The sequence below is a fragment of the Planococcus citri genome, chromosome 4 (genome assembly GCF_950023065.1).
Source record: "Planococcus citri chromosome 4, ihPlaCitr1.1, whole genome shotgun sequence".
Taxonomy (NCBI): Eukaryota; Metazoa; Arthropoda; class Insecta; order Hemiptera; family Pseudococcidae; genus Planococcus; species Planococcus citri.
In genome coordinates, this window is record NC_088680.1 from 54,166,706 (window position 1) to 54,188,039 (window position 21,334).

The following is a 21,334-nucleotide window of genomic DNA, read 5'->3' on the forward strand; positions in this document are numbered from 1 at the left end:
TGGATCATTAATACGTAAGAATGTAAACATTTTCATTTTTAAAAACTAAATTATTAAAATATTATAAAATGGTTCATCAGGAACTAAATTAAATCAATTTCTGAACTACATAGATCATTTTATAAACTTTAAAAACAAAACTGTTTCGAATTAATTGAAGGTTTTTTATTTTAACCTCATGTTTAAAATCTGAAAACATTTATTCAAGTACTTATTTTGTTAATAAATAAAACTTGTACTATACTCAAGTTTTTTTTTTTTTTTAATCAATAGGTAACCTAACAAATAACTTTCAATAATATTTTTAAATCTAGATATTTTGTAATTTCATTCATCATTCTTGATTTCTTCGAAAGCTTTGCAACGAATCGAACATGCAACTTCGATCAAAAATGAACCAAAAAGCCCAATTTTCGGGAGGCAAATTGGGGCACACATCGTACCCAGCACATTCGAACGTGTATGTTACAATATGAAATTAATTTTTTCCAACAAATTCTTCCACATTTGTCAAGGCCACCCATACCGGTTCGCTGTGAAGAAATTATTCCGTACAAAGAAGAGGAAAAAAACCTAAGTAATGCGAGACCGACAGTGAAACTAATGCGTATAAGTCGGTAAGATAAGACGCCGAACCAGTATAAATACGCGGAGTGTTCTATTTGATAGTGGTAATTCATCTGACACAGTACAGTAGACCTGCCACCCAATACCAAACCACATCACGAACAATAGTAGAAGGGTTATACTTATTAGACATCCGTAAAAAAAAAAAAAGAAGAGTAAAGGAAGAAGACGTTATTACGGCATTGAATTCAGGTTTAACTTGGCTACCACCTGTTGTCAAAAGAATAGCTGCAGGAGGTCTTGCTTCTGCTTTCGTATACTCGTCGTACCTCTCTACTCTACCTTGTGTGCTCTTCATCGTTACTATATACAGCTTGCTCCTCGTCCTCACAATCCTCAAGCTGCCGAGTGTTATACAATTGCGGTTAATGAGCCGTTTTTTTTTTCGTCTCCTCTGTACGTATACTATAACGTGTGGGATGTACAGTCCGGGGTACTTTATTGATATTCGGTTGTAGGTGTAATTTTTTCAGTAGTCGGAGTTGGTCTACGCGATGCCCCCCATACTCCAGTATACCTATTTAATCGAGTTTACGTACGTCTTACAAGGAGATACGATGTTGGAATTCTTATTATGATCGTGGCGAATATCTTTTCGCACTCGACAAGTCGACAGCTTGACTTGATGGAAATTAAAAATGCAAATCAATACATTATAATCGAGTTTTCGTGCTCGAATGCGAAGATGATTCGTGTTGTAGCCGAAATGCAACTGCTCGATCTGCTCCTGCAGATGTCTTGAAAATTATACGCTAGTTACATCTGCGATTCTTCGTTTAGACTTCGACTTACCTATACTTGGTCAGGTTGACTTTGAGCTCCATTTCTCTTGTCATCGTCATTGCTGCTCTAGCTTATAATATACCTGGCATATAATTTTTCAATTTCAATATAAATCAAATATAGGTATTGCAAGTGCGGAAACTCATCTCCGAAGAGCGAAGAATAAATGAGTGGCACGTAACGTAACGTAACCCATACGTATAAGGTAATAGTATAAACGGCGAAGGTAAACTCTCACACACACATCGACATGATATAGGACAGGACATCAGGGCGACATTAACAGCGAGAAGGAAACCATGGAGGTTAACCACTCACACTCTCGAGGAGCAATAATTAAAAGAGAGAAAAAAAAACTGTGCATCGATCAATTCTCCCAATTGGCAATTACATCGACGTCGTCGTCGTGATAAAATCATCGCAAAAAATGTTAATTTAAGCTTATATACATTACATACAGTGCGAAGTAATGTCGAATTAAGTGAAAACAGTAGCACACTGGAGGAAGCTAATATAAGAAAAATTCATTCAAACCACAAACGGCGTTTTAAAAAAAGCAGCGGGTGGTCGACCGTCGGAGGCGTCAACGTTGTGCTTTTCACGTTATATTTGCTGCATTTTGTCATTCGCTCAGACCACACCGTAAGATTTCACGGTGTCGGTTTTTTTTTTCTCTCCAATGTCTAAAACATCATTGTTTAATTAGAAAAATGTGGAGCGTACGGTGCTCATTCGACGATGTACGGTTGTGGTAATAATGAGTGTTTTGAATTTTCGTATCATGATCCAGCGTCGTCGACGTCAAAGGTTTGTGTTTTGTTTAATGATTTTTTCGTATATTATAGGTACCTATTGTATTTTTATATCGTTTCCATCATTTCATTGGTCGTGAGGTGACGATAGTGATGAAAATGGAAATTGGGATGGTGTTGAGTTTTCGTCTTTACCTTTAATGTTGGAAGATGGATCACGAATAAGTCCAAAGATTAGGGGTTTATTTCATGAAGGAGGTGAGGAAGGCGATATCGTGAATGAAATCTGTACCTACCTATAAGTATTAGGTTCCTAGTTCGATAATACTGATAGCCTACCTACTGCATAAGTTGCTGTAGAGCTACCAATTTTCTTACGTTTTATCTCATCTTTTTCTGATAATTTGACACGTGTGTGAGTAAATTAGGCAGGTAACCGGTAAAGTGTATAATTCCGAGGTTTTTAACTAGTATTTGGTACTGTATAGTATAAGTATGTACATTGTATCAATAGCTTATCGATTTTAATAATAACTTCTCAGAAAGAGAAGAGAGGAACAAGAATGACGGGGTTACATTGTAATAACTTTGATTAAGAATTGAGAAAAACAATTAAATTACCATAGTGAAATTTTATTTTTAGGTACAATGAATTGGTAGCTAGGTAGGTAGGTAGGAATAGGTATCCTTATAATTGACGACAGAGAATTGAGATAGGTATGGGTATCCCGTAAAAAATTAACAAATTATTCAGAAATACAGTATGCTCAAAAAATTCCAGATGCTGAATTTCATTGCATGTTTCAATTTTTTCAATGAAAATTATTAAAATCTGACGGGTCCATTCCATGTCAAGTTCAACCAACGTTTTTGGGTCATGTCTTTCGATTTCGCTCAAATTTTTTTTACAATATATACCCACCCAATAAGTAAGAAAGCCGCCATCAGTTTGGTCCCAGCCCCCTCAGGGGGTGGGTGGGGGCCTTCCATTATTTGCACATTGTCTCGAGGTACTCAACTTCAGCAGCCCATTTCTCCAAAAATATGATACTTTGATCAAAACTGATTTCACAGTTCGAAAGGGCACTGAATTTTGAACTTTTCAAGTACTCTGAAATTTTCAAAAGTTGAGAGTTGAACTTTCAATCTGAAAGTTCAAATTTCAAAATGGCGCTGTAAGTGGGAGCTACCATTTAAAATTTCGAAAAAATTTCCATACATGTACATTTTGATACTTTTTTGCAATATTTAGGTTTTGAGATGGCACTCTTTGACGGAGGGGGAGCACCCCCACCCCCAATTTTGGGCGAAATTTTCGAAAGAAAATCTGCGGCATGTGATACATCAAATTATATGTTTTTGGTGACGCTGAACACGAATATGACGTCAGATTTTTGATAGGACCCCGTCCACAGCCTCCAGCACTTCCCCAAAGGGGGTAAAAGTTCAAAAAAGCGTTTTGTTCGTGTGACACATGGAATAGTATGTTTCTGGTGACGCTGAACACGAATATGACGTCAGATTTGTGATTGGATCCCATCCACGGGCCCCGACAATTTTTTTGGAATTTTACATATTGGTGGAGGTTCTGGGGGTCATGGGTTAAGTCGATTCGAAAAACTAAGGCAATATTCGTGTTCAGCGATATCGAAAACATAATATTTCATGTGTCACACGAATGTGACCATTTTGGGGGGGTCATCCCCTTTTGGGAGGTGCTGGGGGCCGTGGACGGGTCAAGGTAGGCAAATCAGAAAAAAATCGGAAATTTGGTCTACGAATATTACATTTATTTTTTGACCTCTCAAATCGGTTGGTGATGGTTTCGAGTCGTCTTAAAGTTTTTTTTACCGATTTCAAGAGTTTTTAATTTTTGAAAAATTTATATGATCCTATGTGAAGTGACAGTCAGCTGCTGCATTTATAACAACGTACCTACGAATCCGCCAAAAGTTTCATTTTTAAAAACGAGCTTTCTACTTCCAAAAATCCATTTTTTATTCCTCGTAGAAATAAACTTTCGATCTATCTTTCAATTCTTGTTGATTTGTTCTGATTTTTCGAAAATTGGCCCCCCTTTTTTGGGGCACAGAGGAACATTGTGGGGGTGGGACCCAAAATGCTCATAGTTGTACTTGGCGACCTCGAAAACATTCCATTTGATATATCACTTGACTTTTTGATGATTTTTTGAAATTTTGGACCACTTGTTGGAGCACAGAGGGACATTTGGGGGGTGGGACCCAAAAAATAAGTTCATATTCGTACTCAGCGACCTCAAAAACATACTATTCGATATATCACTCGACTTTTCACGATTTTTCAAAATTTTAACCCCCTTTTTGGGGCACAGAGGGGCTTTGAGGAATTGGACCCAAAAAATAAGTTGGTATTCGTATTCAACGACCTCGAAAACATACTATATGATATATCGCATGTCCAGATTCGTTTTTCAAATATATGATTCAGTTGTGTGTTACTTAAAAAATCAAGCACCCCCCCCCTCCCACCAACCACCGTGGAGGATTGAAGACCAATCGATGGTGGTATGATTAATTGTTAGGTGAGTAGACTTTGTAAAAAAATTTGAGCGAAAACGAATGATATTAAGTGGTAACTTTGATCAATTTATTGGAGTGGCCTTCTTTGAAACACCTATACTCTTTCCACCCCTTTTTTTAGACGACTCTCTTGAAGTATGGGTATCCAGCCGTAGTATCAAATTGTCGAGAATTTGAAGGGGAACATCTTTAGTCATGGTAGTTTTTCTCGTAAACCAAATATTTTCGGAGTAAATCGCAAAAAAGTGGATCGGAACCGGTTTTAGTCCCCTAAAAAAATTAGCTCCAGTGGTAGGAGGGTCGGTTTTTTTTTGGTAGTTCAGGGGGTTCATCTGAACACATTCCCGAAGAAAAAATTTATGTACCAATTTTTTCCTTTTTAAAACCGTTATTTGCCTGCTCTATTTACAAATTTTGGCGGGGAAAAAAATAAAAAAAAATGTTTGATGAAATTTTGCCAATTGGTAAAAAACATGAAATTTTAGTCAAATCCGTCAAAAAAATATGGTAAAAACGAGATGAAAATTCAGCGAAAAATAACGTAAAACATCTTGAAGTTTAGTCAAAAGACCAGTATAAAAGCATTAAAAACATAAATCATTTTTTTAAAAAGTGGATGAAATTTATCAGCCGGTAAAACTTGTCAAAAATTTAGGTACGTAAAAATATTGAAAACCTGTGAAAATTATGTAAAAACGCATAAAAAAAAGGAAATTACAATCTCTAAGAATTTCCGAAAAGTGATAAAATTTCGGTAAAATTTGCCAAAAATGCACGTGAACGACTGAACGTATTAAAAACCTGTTGATTTTTTTTCCAATGATGTAACAATACTTATAAAAAGCAATAAAATCGCTTAAAATTGTTTAAAAGTGTTGTAAAATTTGACAAAAACACATAAAAAAGTATGAAAATTGCGTTAAAATGATTTAAAAACACTCAAAAAAAAACAATAAAATTACGGAAAATTAGGTACCAAAAAGTGAAAAAACTTAATTAAAAGTTGCCAAAAATGCATGAAAAAGCATTGAAATCTTGCTAGGTAAGTACATACAATTATTCAAAAAGAAAACGTAACAAAAACGTAAAAAATTTTTTTAAAATGAACCGAAAGTGAGCCAAGTTCAGTGAAATTGGTCAGAAATGATAAAGAAGGTGTTAAAATTGTGTTAAAATTATGTACTTAAAGACACTCCAAAAAAAACCGTTAAATTCAATAAAAAAATTACCAAAAACTTGAGAAATTTCTGTAAAAATTTCCAAAAATGCATGTGAAAGTATTAAAAACATGTTAAAAATCACTGAAAATTACAAAAAAGTGCAATGAAATAAAATTTGACAAAAACGCATGAAAAAGTATAAAAATTGTACGTATTAAAATAATATTAAAACACTTTTTAAAAAAATCATTCAATTCACTGAAAATTACAGTATGTACTTAAACGTGATAGAATTTCAGTGAGATTTGTTTAAAAAATGCATGAAAAAGCGATGAAATTCTGTTAAAATGAGTAAAAAGACACAAAATAAGCATGAAAATCTTTGAATAAAATTACCAAACAGTGACGTTTCAATAAAATTTGCCGAAAATTATTGAAAAAGGTATCAAAATATAATTAAAATTACGTAAAGACACCCAAAAAAGGTATTATAAATTGTTTAGGAATTGTCAAAAACTAAAGAAATTTTAAAGAAATTTGCCAAAGTTGGATGTGAAAGTGAAACTGCCTACTTATTAAAAATCGTGTTGAAATGATGTAAAAACCTTCGAAAAGCAATAAAATTATATTGAAAATCACAAAAAATACAGTAGAATTCGAAAAAAAAATACTGAAAAAGCATGAAAAATTGTTCAAATTGTAAGTATTAAAATTATGTAAAAAACACTCTAAAAAATCATCAAAATCACTGAAAATTATCGAAAATTGGAAAAATTTCAACAAAATTTGCCAAAAAAGTTGAAATAATTTTTCAAAAATCCAAAAAAAAATTTAAAAATTTCCAAAAACTAGCGAAAAGTTGTTTTTCCATATACCTATTTAATGCTTCTACTGATGATGAAGAAATTTCATTGAAATTTACCATAAATGTACAAAAAGTATAAAAACCTGTCAAAATGATGTAAAAACACTTCAAAAAGTATTAAAAATTGATGAAAATTATTAAAAAGAAACCTCATAAAAACACCAGTAAAAGCATTAAGAACACTGTAAGTACCTAAATCACAAAAAAAAATTAAATGAATGAAACTTGTTAAAAAAGAGAATAAGAGTGATGACTAGAGCTCGGATTTTTATGATTTGTCATATTTTCATTCATCACAGAAGATCGCGCATATCCTATGGATTTTTGTGAATCACACAATTCTGAGTAAAATGAGCCCAACTTGATAGCGCATATTTTGCATATTTTGGGTATGAATGCATATAAATGCATATTTTAGACATTTTGAGCGCATATTCGTCATATTTTGGCCATTTTTTCAATTTTTCAGTCATATTTTGGAAATTTTGGCCAATAATCATTTTTTGGTAGTATTTTCATTAAAAATGGAAAAACTTGAAAAAAAAATTTGAAAAAATATTTTAAAATTTTTTTTTACCACGTTGAGGAGATTTGTATCTTAACCTAAAATTGATTAAGTATTCAAAATAAAATTGAAGACTTTAACCTCTTTTTTTGAATTTCCTAATTTTCTAGCCTTCCTTCACCTTTGAAATGAAAAATCCTTTCTATAGATACCCATATTGATGTTGCATAAAAGTGCATATTTTGATGAATAAGAGCAAATTTTGTCATAATTTGATCAAAATAAATGCATATTTTATGCGCATAAAATGATTTTTTAAGCGCATAAAAATCCGAGCTCTAGTGATGACAACGCGTTTTAATAATGTGAATATAGGTAAGTCCTTCTAAAAAAAGCATTAAAACCACTGAAAATGACCAAAAAGTAGGTAATGAAATACAGTATTAAAAAAATTGTTTGAAAATGTTTGTAAAATTTAAAAAAATGTTTTATAGTCAAAACATGCATAAAAATTACCTACTCAAAATCAACAAAAAAAAAATCGTAAAATTTGTTAAAAACTCTTGTAAAAAGTACCTGATATAAAAACACTCGAAAAATTTAAATCCATAAAAATTACCCAAAAGTAGTGAAATTCGTAGGTATAAAACGTCGTTGAGCGGACCTGTGGGCCTTTCAAAAGCACAAGTAGGTATCTATAAAAGCAAAGAATAGTGTAAAGTGTAGGTAAGTACGTATTTCGCCGAAAAATGATGAAATTTCATTAAAATTTGCTATAGTCTCTTGATCAATTTGTCCACCAGCTAATGAAACTTTTGGATAATTTTGAAAAATTCAAAACCATGCTCTTAAAACTTTCAATTCCAATGAGCAGCTGAATTTAGAAATTTTTTTGGGTTGTTGTCCTAATGGGGGTTCAGTAAACAAATAGGTGAACGAAGTGACCAAATGGTTCTCTCGTACACGTGAGTAGTAGGAACTAATTCTTTCACAACTTCTGTTCAAATTTCATTAGGTCGGTTTATGGAAACTAAACATAAGTAGGTAGGTACCTATAGATGGGTATAAAAGTGATGTCACCACACTCATCTTCTCACTGGTCAGACCTCACTATAAATCACGAGTGCAATGGAATTGTGATTTTGGTATTTAACGTATACCTACCTACAAAAAAAGAAAAAAATGAAAAAAAAACTAGATACAGTCAAGTTGTGAATCTGATTCACAGAGATAAACGCTAAAGGTTCGTGGGAACACGAGGAAGTCGTCTAATCTTCGGTATTATTTTTCTTCGGAAATGGTTGCATTTTTACTGTATCAAATGACAAGCAACACAGGACAACAGCCTTGTACATCTCGCGTACATTTTCAGATATAAAACAACGATAAGACAGCGAGAGCTCACAGCAAACTCAAATTACCAACGTTGTATGTACTAAAAGGCTTATAAACCTATGAACTCGTCGTGTCGTTCAATTTATAACGTTTTTTATTGTTTCCATTTCCAATGAGAGCAGAGTACTCGTCGTATGTACGCGAATATGTGTGAGAGATCGCTGCTCGGTGTCGGTGGCAATTCGATGTTTGCGATGATGTCGATAAATATGTGTTATTACTTTTTTTTTTCGAACATACATCAAGCGCGTGCTACTCTTTACAATAACACGTCGATTACTTGTACTCGTCGTACTTACCTACAGGGTAGCTGACTAATTTATAGACGATTTTGAAGGTGAAAAAATAATGAATACGTCTGTCTGCATATAGAAAGCAATGTGTTTCATTTCAATTTTATTGCATTGTTCTGTGGGCTTCCGTTTCTTTTCTCTTCTTTTTTTTTCCTTATGAATTGAAACCACCATCGTACCATTTTCATGCTGTCGATGATATTCTTACACTAGCTGTAGGTATTGAACTCGAATGCTGAATTTTGAAGAACACCGAGTAGACGATCTGGCTTAGTGTTCTATTCCTTTTGATTTAAAAAAATGCTAATGTTTTCACGAATTTGGATCAGAGAATGGGTCATTTGGCAGGAATCTACCCTTAGTCTTCCTCCTCCCTAAACCTTCATAATCTTGTATGATTGTTGATTTTCCATCTACGAGTAAAAATCCTACAGAATAAATTGATCTAGGTTAAGTTGTGATGGGATTTGAGCTAAAATAAATGAAAATAAATTTGTTCCTTCGCCTCCTCAAATCCCTCCCAAGCTCCAACTCTGCGAATTTATCAATTTTCTTCAATTTGAATGAAACAACCTATCCTCTTGGTTTCCAGGAATATTGAGAATCTCCATCAATGCAGCTTATTATTGAATTTTGTTGCAATAAAATAGTCAAATATAACATTAAAATTTGATAAAATTTTGACTAGTGATGAAAAAATGAATAAGTAGGTAATTTGGGAAAACTATATGACTGCATTAGAGAACACACATCATTATTCTGCCAACACCTTTGGGCCATCTCTAATACAAATAGGTATCTGCTTATTTTGCATATTGTCAGATGCAGCTTGTATCCATAATTCTACGCAGATCACACTCACACTTCGTTTAATAATCTTATTTTCAAACCAGTTTATAATTTCCTCAGGTTCAGGTAGCTTTTATATTCTTGTACAGTACCTACGTTAAAAAATATTCCGGCTAATTTTCATCGCGATGCTTTTGAATTTTTATGCGAGAAAATTTAATTAATTACGAACCATTCGGTAGATACGACGAGTATATGTACCTAATTTGACCGAAATGATAATATACACGCTCGTGTAGGTACCTATAGGTAGGTATAGTAAACCTCAAGAGTATACATTAAAGTACACGATGTACATATTTATACAGCTCAATATACGAACATATAAGATCGGAAAAGTTTATAATGATTAGAAATATACTGATTAAAAATTATTTTCTAATTTAATCATCCACCTTTGACTCGAGTTAATCGTTAAAAAACTGGTTTTAACTGGATTTCGATGGTTAAAGGGGTCAATCTTTTGACCTACTGTTTTCTCTGTAAATTATAGCAATTTTATCAATGTTATATTAATATCACATTTCATTTAATGCACGATATTCTTCCGATAACGAATACTTATACGAGTACATATGTACATATATTTTACCATTCTACGCAATACAATTACGAGACATAGAAGAACTATTGTATACGTAAGATCGCGTAATGCGTTGATAATTTTAAAATAGTCAAATAGGTACCAGTTTTTCACACGTGGCTGGGGGTAAAATGAGACAAAATGGTCTACCAGGGGGGTCTGATTTTTTAATCGGTGAAATATAAAAGAGAAACATATGGGGTATAAGCTCGCGATAAGCGGTATCAAGGTTTTTTTTTCATCGTATCGATGCTCATTAACGTCATAATTGTGGGATTTTTGCGATGTATAAGACGTATTTTTTAAATAGGTATACATACCTTGTATAATGGGTTTAATCGATGAGAATGAGAAATATTCGGACGTCTGACGATTGTTTTGATTTTTTTGAGTTTATAAATAATGTGTGGAAAATGAAGAGAATAATTTTCATGCAAAAACGACCACCTAATGGAAGCTTCTAAATAAATTATTAGGAGACCAAAAAAAAACTAGGTCCAAAAAGCATGTCCTCAAAACTTCGTGACCTTCAAGTTCAGAAACTGAAGCTCTCGTACTTTTGAATTTCTGAAAATTTCAAAAAATCTATCATTATGGAAAATTTTTACCTTCTTTCTGCAATATGAGCATTTTTTTTCAACCTAAATGTAAATGGTTTAGTAGCAGATTGAATTATTACCGATTTCATTTCTGCTCTCCAACTTATAGAAACAACCAGTCAGCTATTTCTGAATTTCCTCCAGAAACTTCAAATTGCTTTGAAGGGCCAAAGCTGAAAGTGAACTTCAGCACCTTAAAACCAACAATGTATGCAAATCTTGCACCAAGATGGCGAGCAATTTCAGCTTACCCCTCTCTTCTTCGTAGCTGCTCCTTAGAAGTTTTGAAATTCGTTATAAACAAGACTTCAAGAGAAAATGGAGAAGATTCTTTTTCAAAATGGAGATGAAAAATTCAGAAGAAAAAATGATTAGTTTTTCAGTTGGAATTGTGTTTTTTTTTTTCATATCTGTTCGTTGAGGATAATATTTATCCCTCTGCTGCTGCTGCTCCTCTTCCACTGAGACCAGAAATCGAGAGCCTCTGAGTCTGGATTGAAAAACCATACCATATGTGACGCTCTGAGCGATACCATACCATATGTCGGCAAAATTTTTTTTCGTTTTATTGTGGTTTCTGGTAGTGTTTTTCTTCCTCTTTTCAATGGTGCAAACAGATTTTCAAAATATTGAAATCTGACAAATTTGCAAAATTTCAAAGTTGCGTATTTTTTGAAATTCAAAAACCAAAATTCTGAGAAAAACGTTTTTGAAAGTTTGGGTTATTTTTGTAACATTTTAAATTTTTTTTATTTTTTTTTTTTATTTTCTTCATCTTTTAATGGTTTTACATCATAATATTATTTTTTTTTGACATTTTTTTATGAAAAGCACTTTTGTAAAACCGGTTTTTCACCACTAAAACGACGTGTTTGAGATCGGTGGGTACACCCATTCCAAAGTATAGGCTTCATAGTATATGAATCGACAAAAAAATTTTTTTGATATTTTCTGACTTTTTCCATGAAAACGCGATTATCTTAAAAAAAAGTTTTCCGACTTATGGTATGGTATCGCTCAGAGCGTCACATATGTACTTACAAAAATACATCGTCATTCACCTGCAAAAATTTCAAAAGCTGAAGTACTTTTTTCGATTTTTGGAGAATTTTCGAAAATCAAATTCGAACCAAAAATGAGGAAAAAATCAAAATCTCGCCAAATTGACCTAGAAAGCTGAAATTTGATATGAATCCTATTTTTGACCTCTCGAAATGATTGAAAGTGGTTTCAAACCATTTTGGGCTGTTCTGGAGCCTCCAGCAGATTTTTGAAAGTTAAAATTTCAACAAAATCTTGCTCAGCGAAGTTGGAAAGCTAAAATTTACATTATCCAAACCTAATTTTAACATTTTGAGTCGATTGAAGAACGTTTCAAACCGTTTCCAGTCGTTTTGGAGTCATCAGAAATTTTTTGAAAATTTCTATTTTGGAAAAACCCCCTTAACTTTGTCGAAAAATAACTTCAGCACCCCGATTTTGGAAAAATGGTTTGAAATTGATTAAGTGGGTCACTATAACAAACATCCATCGTGTTTATTCGTGCTAAAGTTGATTTGGACTGTTTTTATGACACTTTTTAAAAATCTGGAATTTTCAAAATATGGCTGGAGGCTCCAGAACGGCTTGAAATCGGCTTCAATTGGCTCAGCATAAGTTGCAATTAGGGTATGAAGTAAATTTTAGCTTCCTAAGTTCATAGGATAAAATTTTATAAAAAGTTGCAACTTTCAAAAATCTGCTGAGTGCTTCAACATTTTTCTAAATAGTTTCAAACCCTTTCCAATCGATTCGGTGAGTTAAAAATAAGACACACGCAGCAAATTTCAGCTTTCAAAAAATTGGAAAATGCACTTCAGATCTTGAAATCTTGGCTGTTGGAGTATTTTTAAACTCTCTTGCGATTAAGCTTCATCAGATTCAAAAATGTTTCTGCTGATACCAAATTTTAGCATTCTACGTGAATTTGGTAAAATTTTGAATTTTGCCCATTTTTGACTCATAAATCTCAAATTTGATTTTTTTTTCAATTCCCCAAAAATCTAAAAATGGAGTTTAGGACCTAAAATTTTGGCTGGTGATCTATTTTTGCTTAGTTTCTCGATTTAGCTTCGTTCGTTTCAAAAATTTTTCGCAAGTTGGGATTCCTCCCTTGTGAGTCTCTTTATTTTTCGAACTCTTGGAAATCAAAGCTCGGAGAAAAATTCCTGATTTATATAAACCCACTTTCTGAAAACAATTATTCCATCATATTTAATTGTGATTTACCCCCCCCCCTTCTTTGAAACAAAAATCTGCTCTCATTAATCGGGCCTTGCATTTTGATTATTTTTTTTTTTTTTTTTGAAATTGAAGAATGGACACGTCTTTTCTTTTTGCTAAATCTGAAATTACGGTTGTCACTTTCTTTGAAGAGGGTTCTTTTTTCAATTTCCAAATTGCAAGAATACTCATTTTTACCGATCAGTTTCATTTTCTTACAAGAATACATCAATAGGTTACCCATAGAGCAGCCCTGGGAAAATTTCAGCAGCCCAAACGAAACCCCAAGAGTCGTAAGGAATTCTGAATTTTCCAAAAAGTTCAAAAAATTGCAGAAATTTATGAAGGAATCAAAATGATTAGTCATTATCTCGGAAAAACACTTTCCAAGGTCACATTTAAATTACAATAACATTTAAAGGGCCAGCTTTGATAAAGGGGTAAGGAAAATAGAATTTTCATTTAGAGAATAGAAGGTGGAGGAGGGTTCAAATTTTCTCCAAAAAATGACCCAAAATCTTGAAATGTGCGACCAATTACCGACGTGTTTTAGGATCCTAGGAACCACAACCATTAATAAATGAGTGAGAAAAAGTCCATTTTTGCTTTTTGGGACCAAATTTGAGCCCTCAAAATACCATTATCTCGAATTGAGCGAGTAGATGAAATTTTACCTCAACTACTCAAATCTAATTAGGAATCTGTTTTTTTTTCAATAATAGGTATTTAATAACTTAAGATTTAATTTTCTTGACGATTCCTGCAATTTTTGAGCAATTTTGAAAAATTTAAACGTCCTTGAGACCTCATGGCTCATTCCTTATTTTTTAAATTACCGAGGAGAAATAAGAATGTAATGGAAGCTTTGACTGACTCAATTAGAAATGAAAATTTGCCACAATTAATCGATTCAAAATTAAAATTAGACTAACCAACTGTTCAACTCAAAAATCTAAATAGGTACCTATTTCAGAAGCAATAAAGCTTCCCAGAAAAAATATGTCACATTATAAAGTTTAAAATTTGGAAAATTTTATGATCTAGAAGTTTTTCTCTCTATTTTCCCCGTAAATTCCTTATTTTGCCTCAAAAAATCGATTTCCCATATTGAAACATTTGAAATTTAATTTCATGCATAATTTTCAAGTCTGCAATCCATCGAAGGTAGATTATACGTACTAATTCCTATCGAATCGTTTTTCTTTAGTAGGTACCTGTGGAAACCTATCATAGTTTATTTTGATGGTATATAGGTACCTACCTAACATGTCCATGTGTCTCCAGAAACTGCCATTGAACCTCATCTTGCATATGAAACAAGAAAAAAAAACAGGGAGAAAAAACACGATTCGATATGTCTAGAAAACAGACCAGTGCAAGGCCCATCTATACCCATTTGGATAAACACCGTGAAAGATTTAGTTCACCGAATATTTAATCCTTTCTGAAAACGATGGCGAGTACATGAGAACATACGAGTAGGTACATCGTCGTACATACGAGTACTTTTCATCGATCATTACCGAGAATTTTCAAATTGTCACATTAGGAGATATAATACACACCACAGCATTAGCTTCGGCTCTCCTGCTGAGCTATTCAAGTACCTATTTATAATCTACACCATTATCACTAAAAAAAAAAGTCGAAGGTAATTGCAGGCGCATCCTAGTACACTATACACCGGTATGATTAATTTTCCTTTCCCAAATGACGCGATAAATCACGAATAAGATCTGTTGGGGGCGTATTATCTGGTACTTGGTAAGCGATACCAATTTATCAGAATGGATTTCACTTTTAAAAAATTTAGGTTAAGGACCAACCTTATACAAGTGCTTAATTTTTCTGTAGCGAAAACTAAAATCAGCTCGCCAACAGATACTAGAGTCTGGGCCTTGTTGAAGATATTACCTTAGATGTAGCTAGGTAGGAACAGGTAAGGTAATCTCTTATAAAAGTTAAAACAAAAGGGTAGAATGAAGTGATACCCCTCTCTACCTATAAACGGTGTTATCTTTTTAACCCCACGGGTGATCTATAGAAAGGTACATATAGGTAGGTATACGAATTAGACAGGAAATATAAAACAAAAAGATAAAAATCATTTACTACCGGGTCTGGCGGCACTTACCAGCCTCTATTGTAGAATCTGACCGACCCCTTTGGTTTTGGTGTTTCTTGGCTTCTTTCATATTTTTTTTTATAATTTTCTTTTTTTTTCCTTACCAGAGGCGAAGTTGTTAATGAATTTAGTCGTTTTAATGTATTAATTATAATACGTAATTGTCTGGTATATCTTCGCCCGGACCACTGAGAGAGGTAAAATGGGATAGTTTGGGTCCTGATTTCAAATTAATTGGAAACCCCGAAGTTTAAATTATATAGTACGAGTTGAACCTGCGCGTGAGAAAATCGCCCTCTTACCTAGGTTCGAAAAAATCAGACCCTTTGATGACTTCTGCAAAATATCACGATTTGTGAGATGATGGATCTAGGAATAGTCCTACCTATTTACGAAAACTGTGCCATACCTACTTGTCTCATATTGAACGTATCTCATTATGACGAATTTGCTTAAAATTTGTTCTCTTTAATGAGCCATCGATACAGATAATATTTTCCAACAATAAAAGCATCAATGTTGGCGGTTATCACCTGTTTATTAGGTTTCATCTTCCCGTCTCCCTCCATTCAATAAAAAAGAGTTGTTCGCGGGAACTGGTTGTGACGAGGTATTAACGCGAAGACGTCTCAGAAGTAAAGAAGTTCTCCGCATACAAAGTTGTTCGAACGTTCGACTTGTGTTTAAACTTTTTTCGTCTTTATTTATACTCAACTCGCTCAATTATATTATTAGTATAGTTTTTTTTTAAAAAATGGTGGTGTTATTTCGACCTTATTTATTAGATCAGAAGGTACGAAGTGATAATTAATTATGTTCTGAGTTTTATATTTTTACTCGCATCAGTACTTTTTTCATTTTATTTTTTTACAATTACCAATTTTTCTTTTTTAATAGGGTCATTTGTGATTTTTTTTTTTTAAAATTATAATTGTGTGAAAACCTACGTAATTCCCTTCTTACTTCCTCATACCAATATTTAAATTATTGATAAACGTAGAATTAATCCAAGATTTTAATTTTAAAAATATTTCAACGTTTCGATGAGTACCTAATTATTGGTTGTAATCTTCCCACATAAAAGACGATGATGGTTATTTTTGTGTTATTCTAAGTTCATAATTTTTCTTTCAAAAGAATAAAATCTCGATGAATTGTGAACCATAATAAGCTACCTATATTCTTTTTATTCCACTATTTTTCAGAAATTTCAAAAAATCCATTTTTTATTGTATTTATTATTTTTTTTTTTTGTAAAATTAATCTACGAGTGATGCATTAAAGTATCTTGTATTTTAATTTTTTTATTTTTATTTTTATTTTTATTTCAGCCTGACAAATCATGTTACAATACCCAAGAAACTGACCTAACGTTGATGAATAATGAACCTTTAATATGCAGGTGAGTTATACTTGTGATCTGTTCACATTAAATCATGATTATAAGGTATGCTAATGCCAGCATAAATATGTTATAACGTTATACCAAGGTGACACCGTTATACTAAACTAATACCATCATCGTATAATGGCTAACACGATGAAAAATTACATTAATTTCCATAAATTTTTCAGATGGACTAAATGCTATCGTTCTTTTGGTAATTTGGATATGCTTTCCAATCATGTAGCCAAAGAACACGCTAATCCAGGCAAAGGTGGTATGTTCTATTGTGGCTGGAGTGACTGCAGTCGAGGAGATAAAGGGTTTAACGCTAGGTATAGTTTATTTTCGAATCAATTTGAAAGATTTTAATTTAGAGGCTGAAAACTTGAACGAAGGAATATTTTTCTTTTTAGATATAAAATGCTGGTACATGTTAGAACTCATACCAATGAGAAGCCGCATCATTGTTATCAATGTAATAAAAGCTTTAGCAGAGCTGAAAATTTGAAAATTCATTCTAGATCTCATACAGGTAATAATTACATTTATTGGATTTCTTTATTATCTGTTAGTAATATTGATTAACGTTATGTAGGTCTGGCTGTTTATAATACCTGATAATGATCACGAAATATTAATTTTACTAAGATTGAAATCTTTTTTAGTTCTGATTCGAATTTAATTTGAAATTAGGTATGCCTACTTTTGTTGAATCGTAGCGTACCTATTTCGGATGTTGAATTTTATTAATTTTTCACGAATAATTCATAATTTAATACCTACATCTTGAAGTCATTTAAAAACGATCATTAAATTTTAAATAAATGAACTTCAATTTCCACGGGAGCATTTTCGTACTTTCCTAAGTAAAAAAATCAAAAAAATCAAATAAAAATTTCGTTTTTTTCCTCACCAATTCTTCAGCATGTTCGAATGGTTCAAAATAAATGCAAATAAATTAACGTGCATTAAAACTACAAATGTAAGAAAGAAAACAAAGACTTGACGATGCATTTTCTTATATTTTCAGGAGAAAAACCTTACGTATGTACAGTTCCTGGCTGTGGAAAAGCTTATTCAAATTCAAGTGATAGATTTAAACACTCCAGAACGCATACAGTTGATAAACCATACGCTTGTAAAATTCCTGGATGTCCAAAACGATACACTGATCCTAGTTCATTACGAAAACATGTGAAAACCTACAAACACTACCCAGTTACTAATGGTAGGTTTTTTCCTCAAAAAACCACTCGCAAATTTAATATCATAAGAGTTACTTTTAAACAAATTTTCAATTTTGCCAACAGATAACAACGATCAATCAAAATCTCAGCTAAACGAAGATGTAAAATCACCATCTATCGACGACAGAATACAATTCATCGCCGATTCAACGACTGAATGTAATGAGAAAAAATTACACGACGATACCAGTTCAAATTCAAAATTATCGTCGATGTTGTCCTATTTACCTTCTTACCGTTTAAACGATTTATATCTTTGGCAACCTCCAGTCTCAAGATTACAATTATATAATCAACCACAATCGATAGGCAATTCTATTGCAAAATACGTAGATATAGATGAACCATTAGATTTAAGAATTCATTGTAACTGAATTTTAATGTATTTATAAGTGTATATTTGGATTACTTTTTCACATGTTTTTGAGATTTTTTTAAAATAAAAAATACGTAAAATAAATCTTGACAAATTTATAAGGAGATCTCTCGATTTGTTGTGTTTTACAAGTTTTTAGGAGGTTATCTTAATTTATCATCGAAGTAAAAAAAAAGTTGGTTTGTTACGAGGAGATGTTGACTTGGGGTATTTTATCACTCGAAGTACGAAAAAATGAAGTTATTTTTTCTTAAAACGCACATTATACCACGATCGCACGAATTGCGAGACATTGCTCGTTTTTATGGTCAAAAATTCAACTATCACACAGATTTCACATTCGTATCAACGAATGGTAATATCACGTCGCTTGGACGAGTTGAAACTTTTTCATTTCTTCTTCCATCAGCTTCATATCGGCGATGTCAGCTTGCAAGACATCTTTCAATTCACGGATTGCTTTTTGCTCCAAAGCTAAGAACTGAAAAATATCAAAATTAGTAACCGAACGAAGCTCAGTATAATTTGTTTGACAATTCTTACTTCTTTAAGATCACTGATCATGTTGTCGTCTACGTCGCATTCGTAACGTTTCTCATTGCTCACATCGTGCATACGTAAAGAAGTGATAATTTGCGATAAACGATCCTAAACAAAAATTCGAAAATGTAAACAACTTCAAAGTAACGTTTGATCAAATAATGATTGAAATTACTTTGATTCCAGATGGTTTATTGAACGCTACTTCTAAAGATTCCAGTCTCGATTTCATTCGTTCTTCTTCGGGTCCAAACGGTAGAGCACCTTCGGCACCGGTTCTGCTTACTTTTACGATCAACTACGAAATCAAGTTTGATAAATAAATAACGAAACATTTCGAGCAGAAATAAAAAAAAAAACAATAATTACTTTCAAGACTCGGTGCTCTAATTCCAAAGTTTTCTGTTTCAGTTCGCTGAGTTTTACGTTAGTTGCAACTTGAACTCTTTGCATGTTAGCGATATCTTCAGAAATACCGTCTAACAAAGCTTCGTGCAGTTTAGCTTGCTCTTCTTGGCATTTAGCTCGCCATAATAAATCGCTAAATCCAATAATAGGGATTGGAAGAAATTTATTTTTATCAGGATTTTCGAGCTGGGCTTGTTTCCAGATCCCTTCAGCGATACCTGTAAAATCATCGATGAAATAATTGTAATAAGCTGAGATGTAAACTTGAAAATACATTTGTGAATTTATGAGATTACCTGCTGGCGGATTTTCTAGGTATTCGTCAGCTGGTGCTACGTAGGTGTAAACGTTATCAACGCCTAAATTCACAAGCTGTTGTTTTTGCATAGGTTGTAATAGATAATTACAAATCTCACTGTTTGGAATGCGTCTAGTGGATCCTACATCAGAAATGAAACAAAAATTTGAAAAGATTCGTCGAAAACGCAATTCAGTAGAGTAAATTTACCATTCGGGTTCTTTTCCTGAACGTAAATAAGAACTAAAGATTTCGATCCTGGAGCTGGTGTAACACGATCAACATGTACGGTAACATTGGGTTTATTTCCAAGAACAGCATTTACACTCGATTCAAACTGAAGTTGTTGATTTCTGAAAAATATAACAAAAATGAAAACTTCGCCGAAAATTCAAGAGAATATTGAACAAAGAACGATCATCAATTTTTACCGAATATCTTCTGGTTTTTTATTAATGGAAATAGCAACGATAGCGTCCGAAGAATTTGTTTTCGGTTTAACGCTATATCCTACGGTTTTCAGCTGACATAATATATTCTGAGGGGTGTATTCGCACACTGAACCATTCTGAGCATAATAACCTGTCGACAAAGGAGGTGATTATCTAATTACAGGGTTTTTTCAATCAAATTTATCAATTTTACCTTTTCCAGTGCCCCATAATGCTTGCAGTAAATTCCAATGACCGATAATTTGGTCTCGTTCATCACCGAATATATTACACTTGTAAACTGACGCACATAAGATATCATTCGGATTGGCAGGTACAGCTTGTTGTTGTTGCTGTTGCTGGGTTTGTTGACCGAAACCTACACAAACAGTATAATTAAAATAAAGCATTCGTAATTATATTTAGAAAGAGCTTTATTTACCTTGTCCAAATGACGATGTCCCAAAAGAAGACGTTCCAGTGCCAAATCCGCCAAACGATGACTGCGTTGTCGAACCAAATGGTTTAGAATTAAATCCAGAAAAACCTAAACAGACCGATCATTAGTAAATACACCGAACAATAGGCAATGCTGATATGTACAGCATTAATAACCTGTTGTAGTCGACTGAGTCTGTCCAAATCCAGAAAACAAAGATTGCGTAGTAGTGGCAGGAGTACTGAAATTGAAAGTAGGTGCTGTCGAAGTAGCTCCAAATCCGCCGGTTCCTAAAGATCCGAATCCAGTATTGGTGGTGGCTCCTGTTTATATGATATTGAGAGATATTACACCAAATCAGAGGCTTCGAATATCCTAATTTGAGAGGGGAAAAAAACGTACCGAAACCGGTGCTAGGAGCAGTTGATGTTAGATTACCAAATCCTCCGAATCCTGTAGTGGTTGTGGTGGTGTTAGGAGTACCTAAGGAAATTCCACCAAAGGCTGGAGCTGGAATACGTAACGAAATTTTAGTGTTTTTTGTGGTAATTGAGAGTCTACTTTGATAGAAAAAACACAATACCTTTGGCTTGGGAAGCTGTATTGGATCCAAAACTGAACGGTTGGGCTGAAGTTGCGGGAGTGCCGAATGAAGTATTCCCGAACCCAAATGACATCTTGAGCAATTAAGTGAAGAAAATCGCCAACAACTTCATAAGATTATCGTAAATTGTGGTTCAAATTCGTAAAATCACTTCACTTTGCGGTTCGGTTTTCAAAATTTTCAGAAAATTTTTGTTTTCAAATTTTTTTGTTGTTTTTACTTTTTTTGGCTTGCTACATGGGATT

The 21,334-nt window shown here is 33.2% G+C and overlaps 2 protein-coding genes across 3 annotated transcripts; one reads left to right on the forward strand and one right to left on the reverse strand.

Moving 5' to 3' along the window:
- Nucleotides 1-1,799: 1,799 nt before the first annotated feature.
- Nucleotides 1,800-18,473, forward strand: LOC135842634 (zinc finger protein GLIS2 homolog). Of its 2 annotated transcripts, none has more exons than XM_065360182.1 (6): nucleotides 1,800-2,217; nucleotides 16,691-16,761; nucleotides 16,935-17,078; nucleotides 17,160-17,278; nucleotides 17,777-17,974; nucleotides 18,057-18,473. In XM_065360182.1, the coding sequence occupies exons 1-6, from the start codon at nucleotides 2,149-2,151 to the stop codon at nucleotides 18,365-18,367; spliced, it is 912 nt and encodes a 303-aa protein (XP_065216254.1). In that variant the 5' UTR covers nucleotides 1,800-2,148; the 3' UTR covers nucleotides 18,368-18,473. The 2 variants fall into 2 exon arrangements, with proteins under 2 accessions (XP_065216254.1, XP_065216255.1); XM_065360183.1 differs by lacking the exon at nucleotides 1,800-2,217 and adding an exon at nucleotides 15,953-16,152.
- On the reverse strand, nucleotides 18,350-21,289 carry Nup54 (nuclear pore complex protein Nup54). The gene is made up of 12 exons (XM_065360179.1): nucleotides 21,069-21,289; nucleotides 20,888-20,995; nucleotides 20,662-20,808; nucleotides 20,489-20,593; nucleotides 20,261-20,425; nucleotides 20,047-20,197; nucleotides 19,826-19,968; nucleotides 19,614-19,757; nucleotides 19,279-19,535; nucleotides 19,085-19,207; nucleotides 18,913-19,017; nucleotides 18,350-18,850 (listed from the first exon to the last, which is right to left on the reverse strand). Exons 1-12 carry the CDS (start codon nucleotides 21,160-21,162, stop codon nucleotides 18,731-18,733), a joined length of 1,662 nt encoding a protein of 553 aa, XP_065216251.1. The 5' UTR covers nucleotides 21,163-21,289; the 3' UTR covers nucleotides 18,350-18,730.
- Between the last annotated feature and the right edge of the window lie 45 nt (nucleotides 21,290-21,334).

Excerpts from the sequence above, each read along its gene's own strand:
- LOC135842634 (XM_065360182.1), top strand. The coding sequence starts at position 2,149 with ATGTACGGTTGTGGTAATAATGAGTGTTTTGAATTTTCGTATCATGAT. Across the intron at positions 2,218-16,690 it reads CAGCGTCGTCGACGTCAAAG|CCTGACAAATCATGTTACAA; the intron begins GTTTGTGTTTTG and ends TTTTTATTTCAG. Across the intron at positions 16,762-16,934 it reads AATGAACCTTTAATATGCAG|ATGGACTAAATGCTATCGTT; the intron begins GTGAGTTATACT and ends TAAATTTTTCAG.
- Nup54 (XM_065360179.1), bottom strand. The coding sequence starts at position 21,162 with ATGTCATTTGGGTTCGGGAATACTTCATTCGGCACTCCCGCAACTTCA. Across the intron at positions 20,996-21,068 it reads TACAGCTTCCCAAGCCAAAG|CTCCAGCCTTTGGTGGAATT; the intron begins GTATTGTGTTTT and ends TACGTATTCCAG. Across the intron at positions 18,851-18,912 it reads TGATCAGTGATCTTAAAGAA|TTCTTAGCTTTGGAGCAAAA; the intron begins GTAAGAATTGTC and ends GATATTTTTCAG.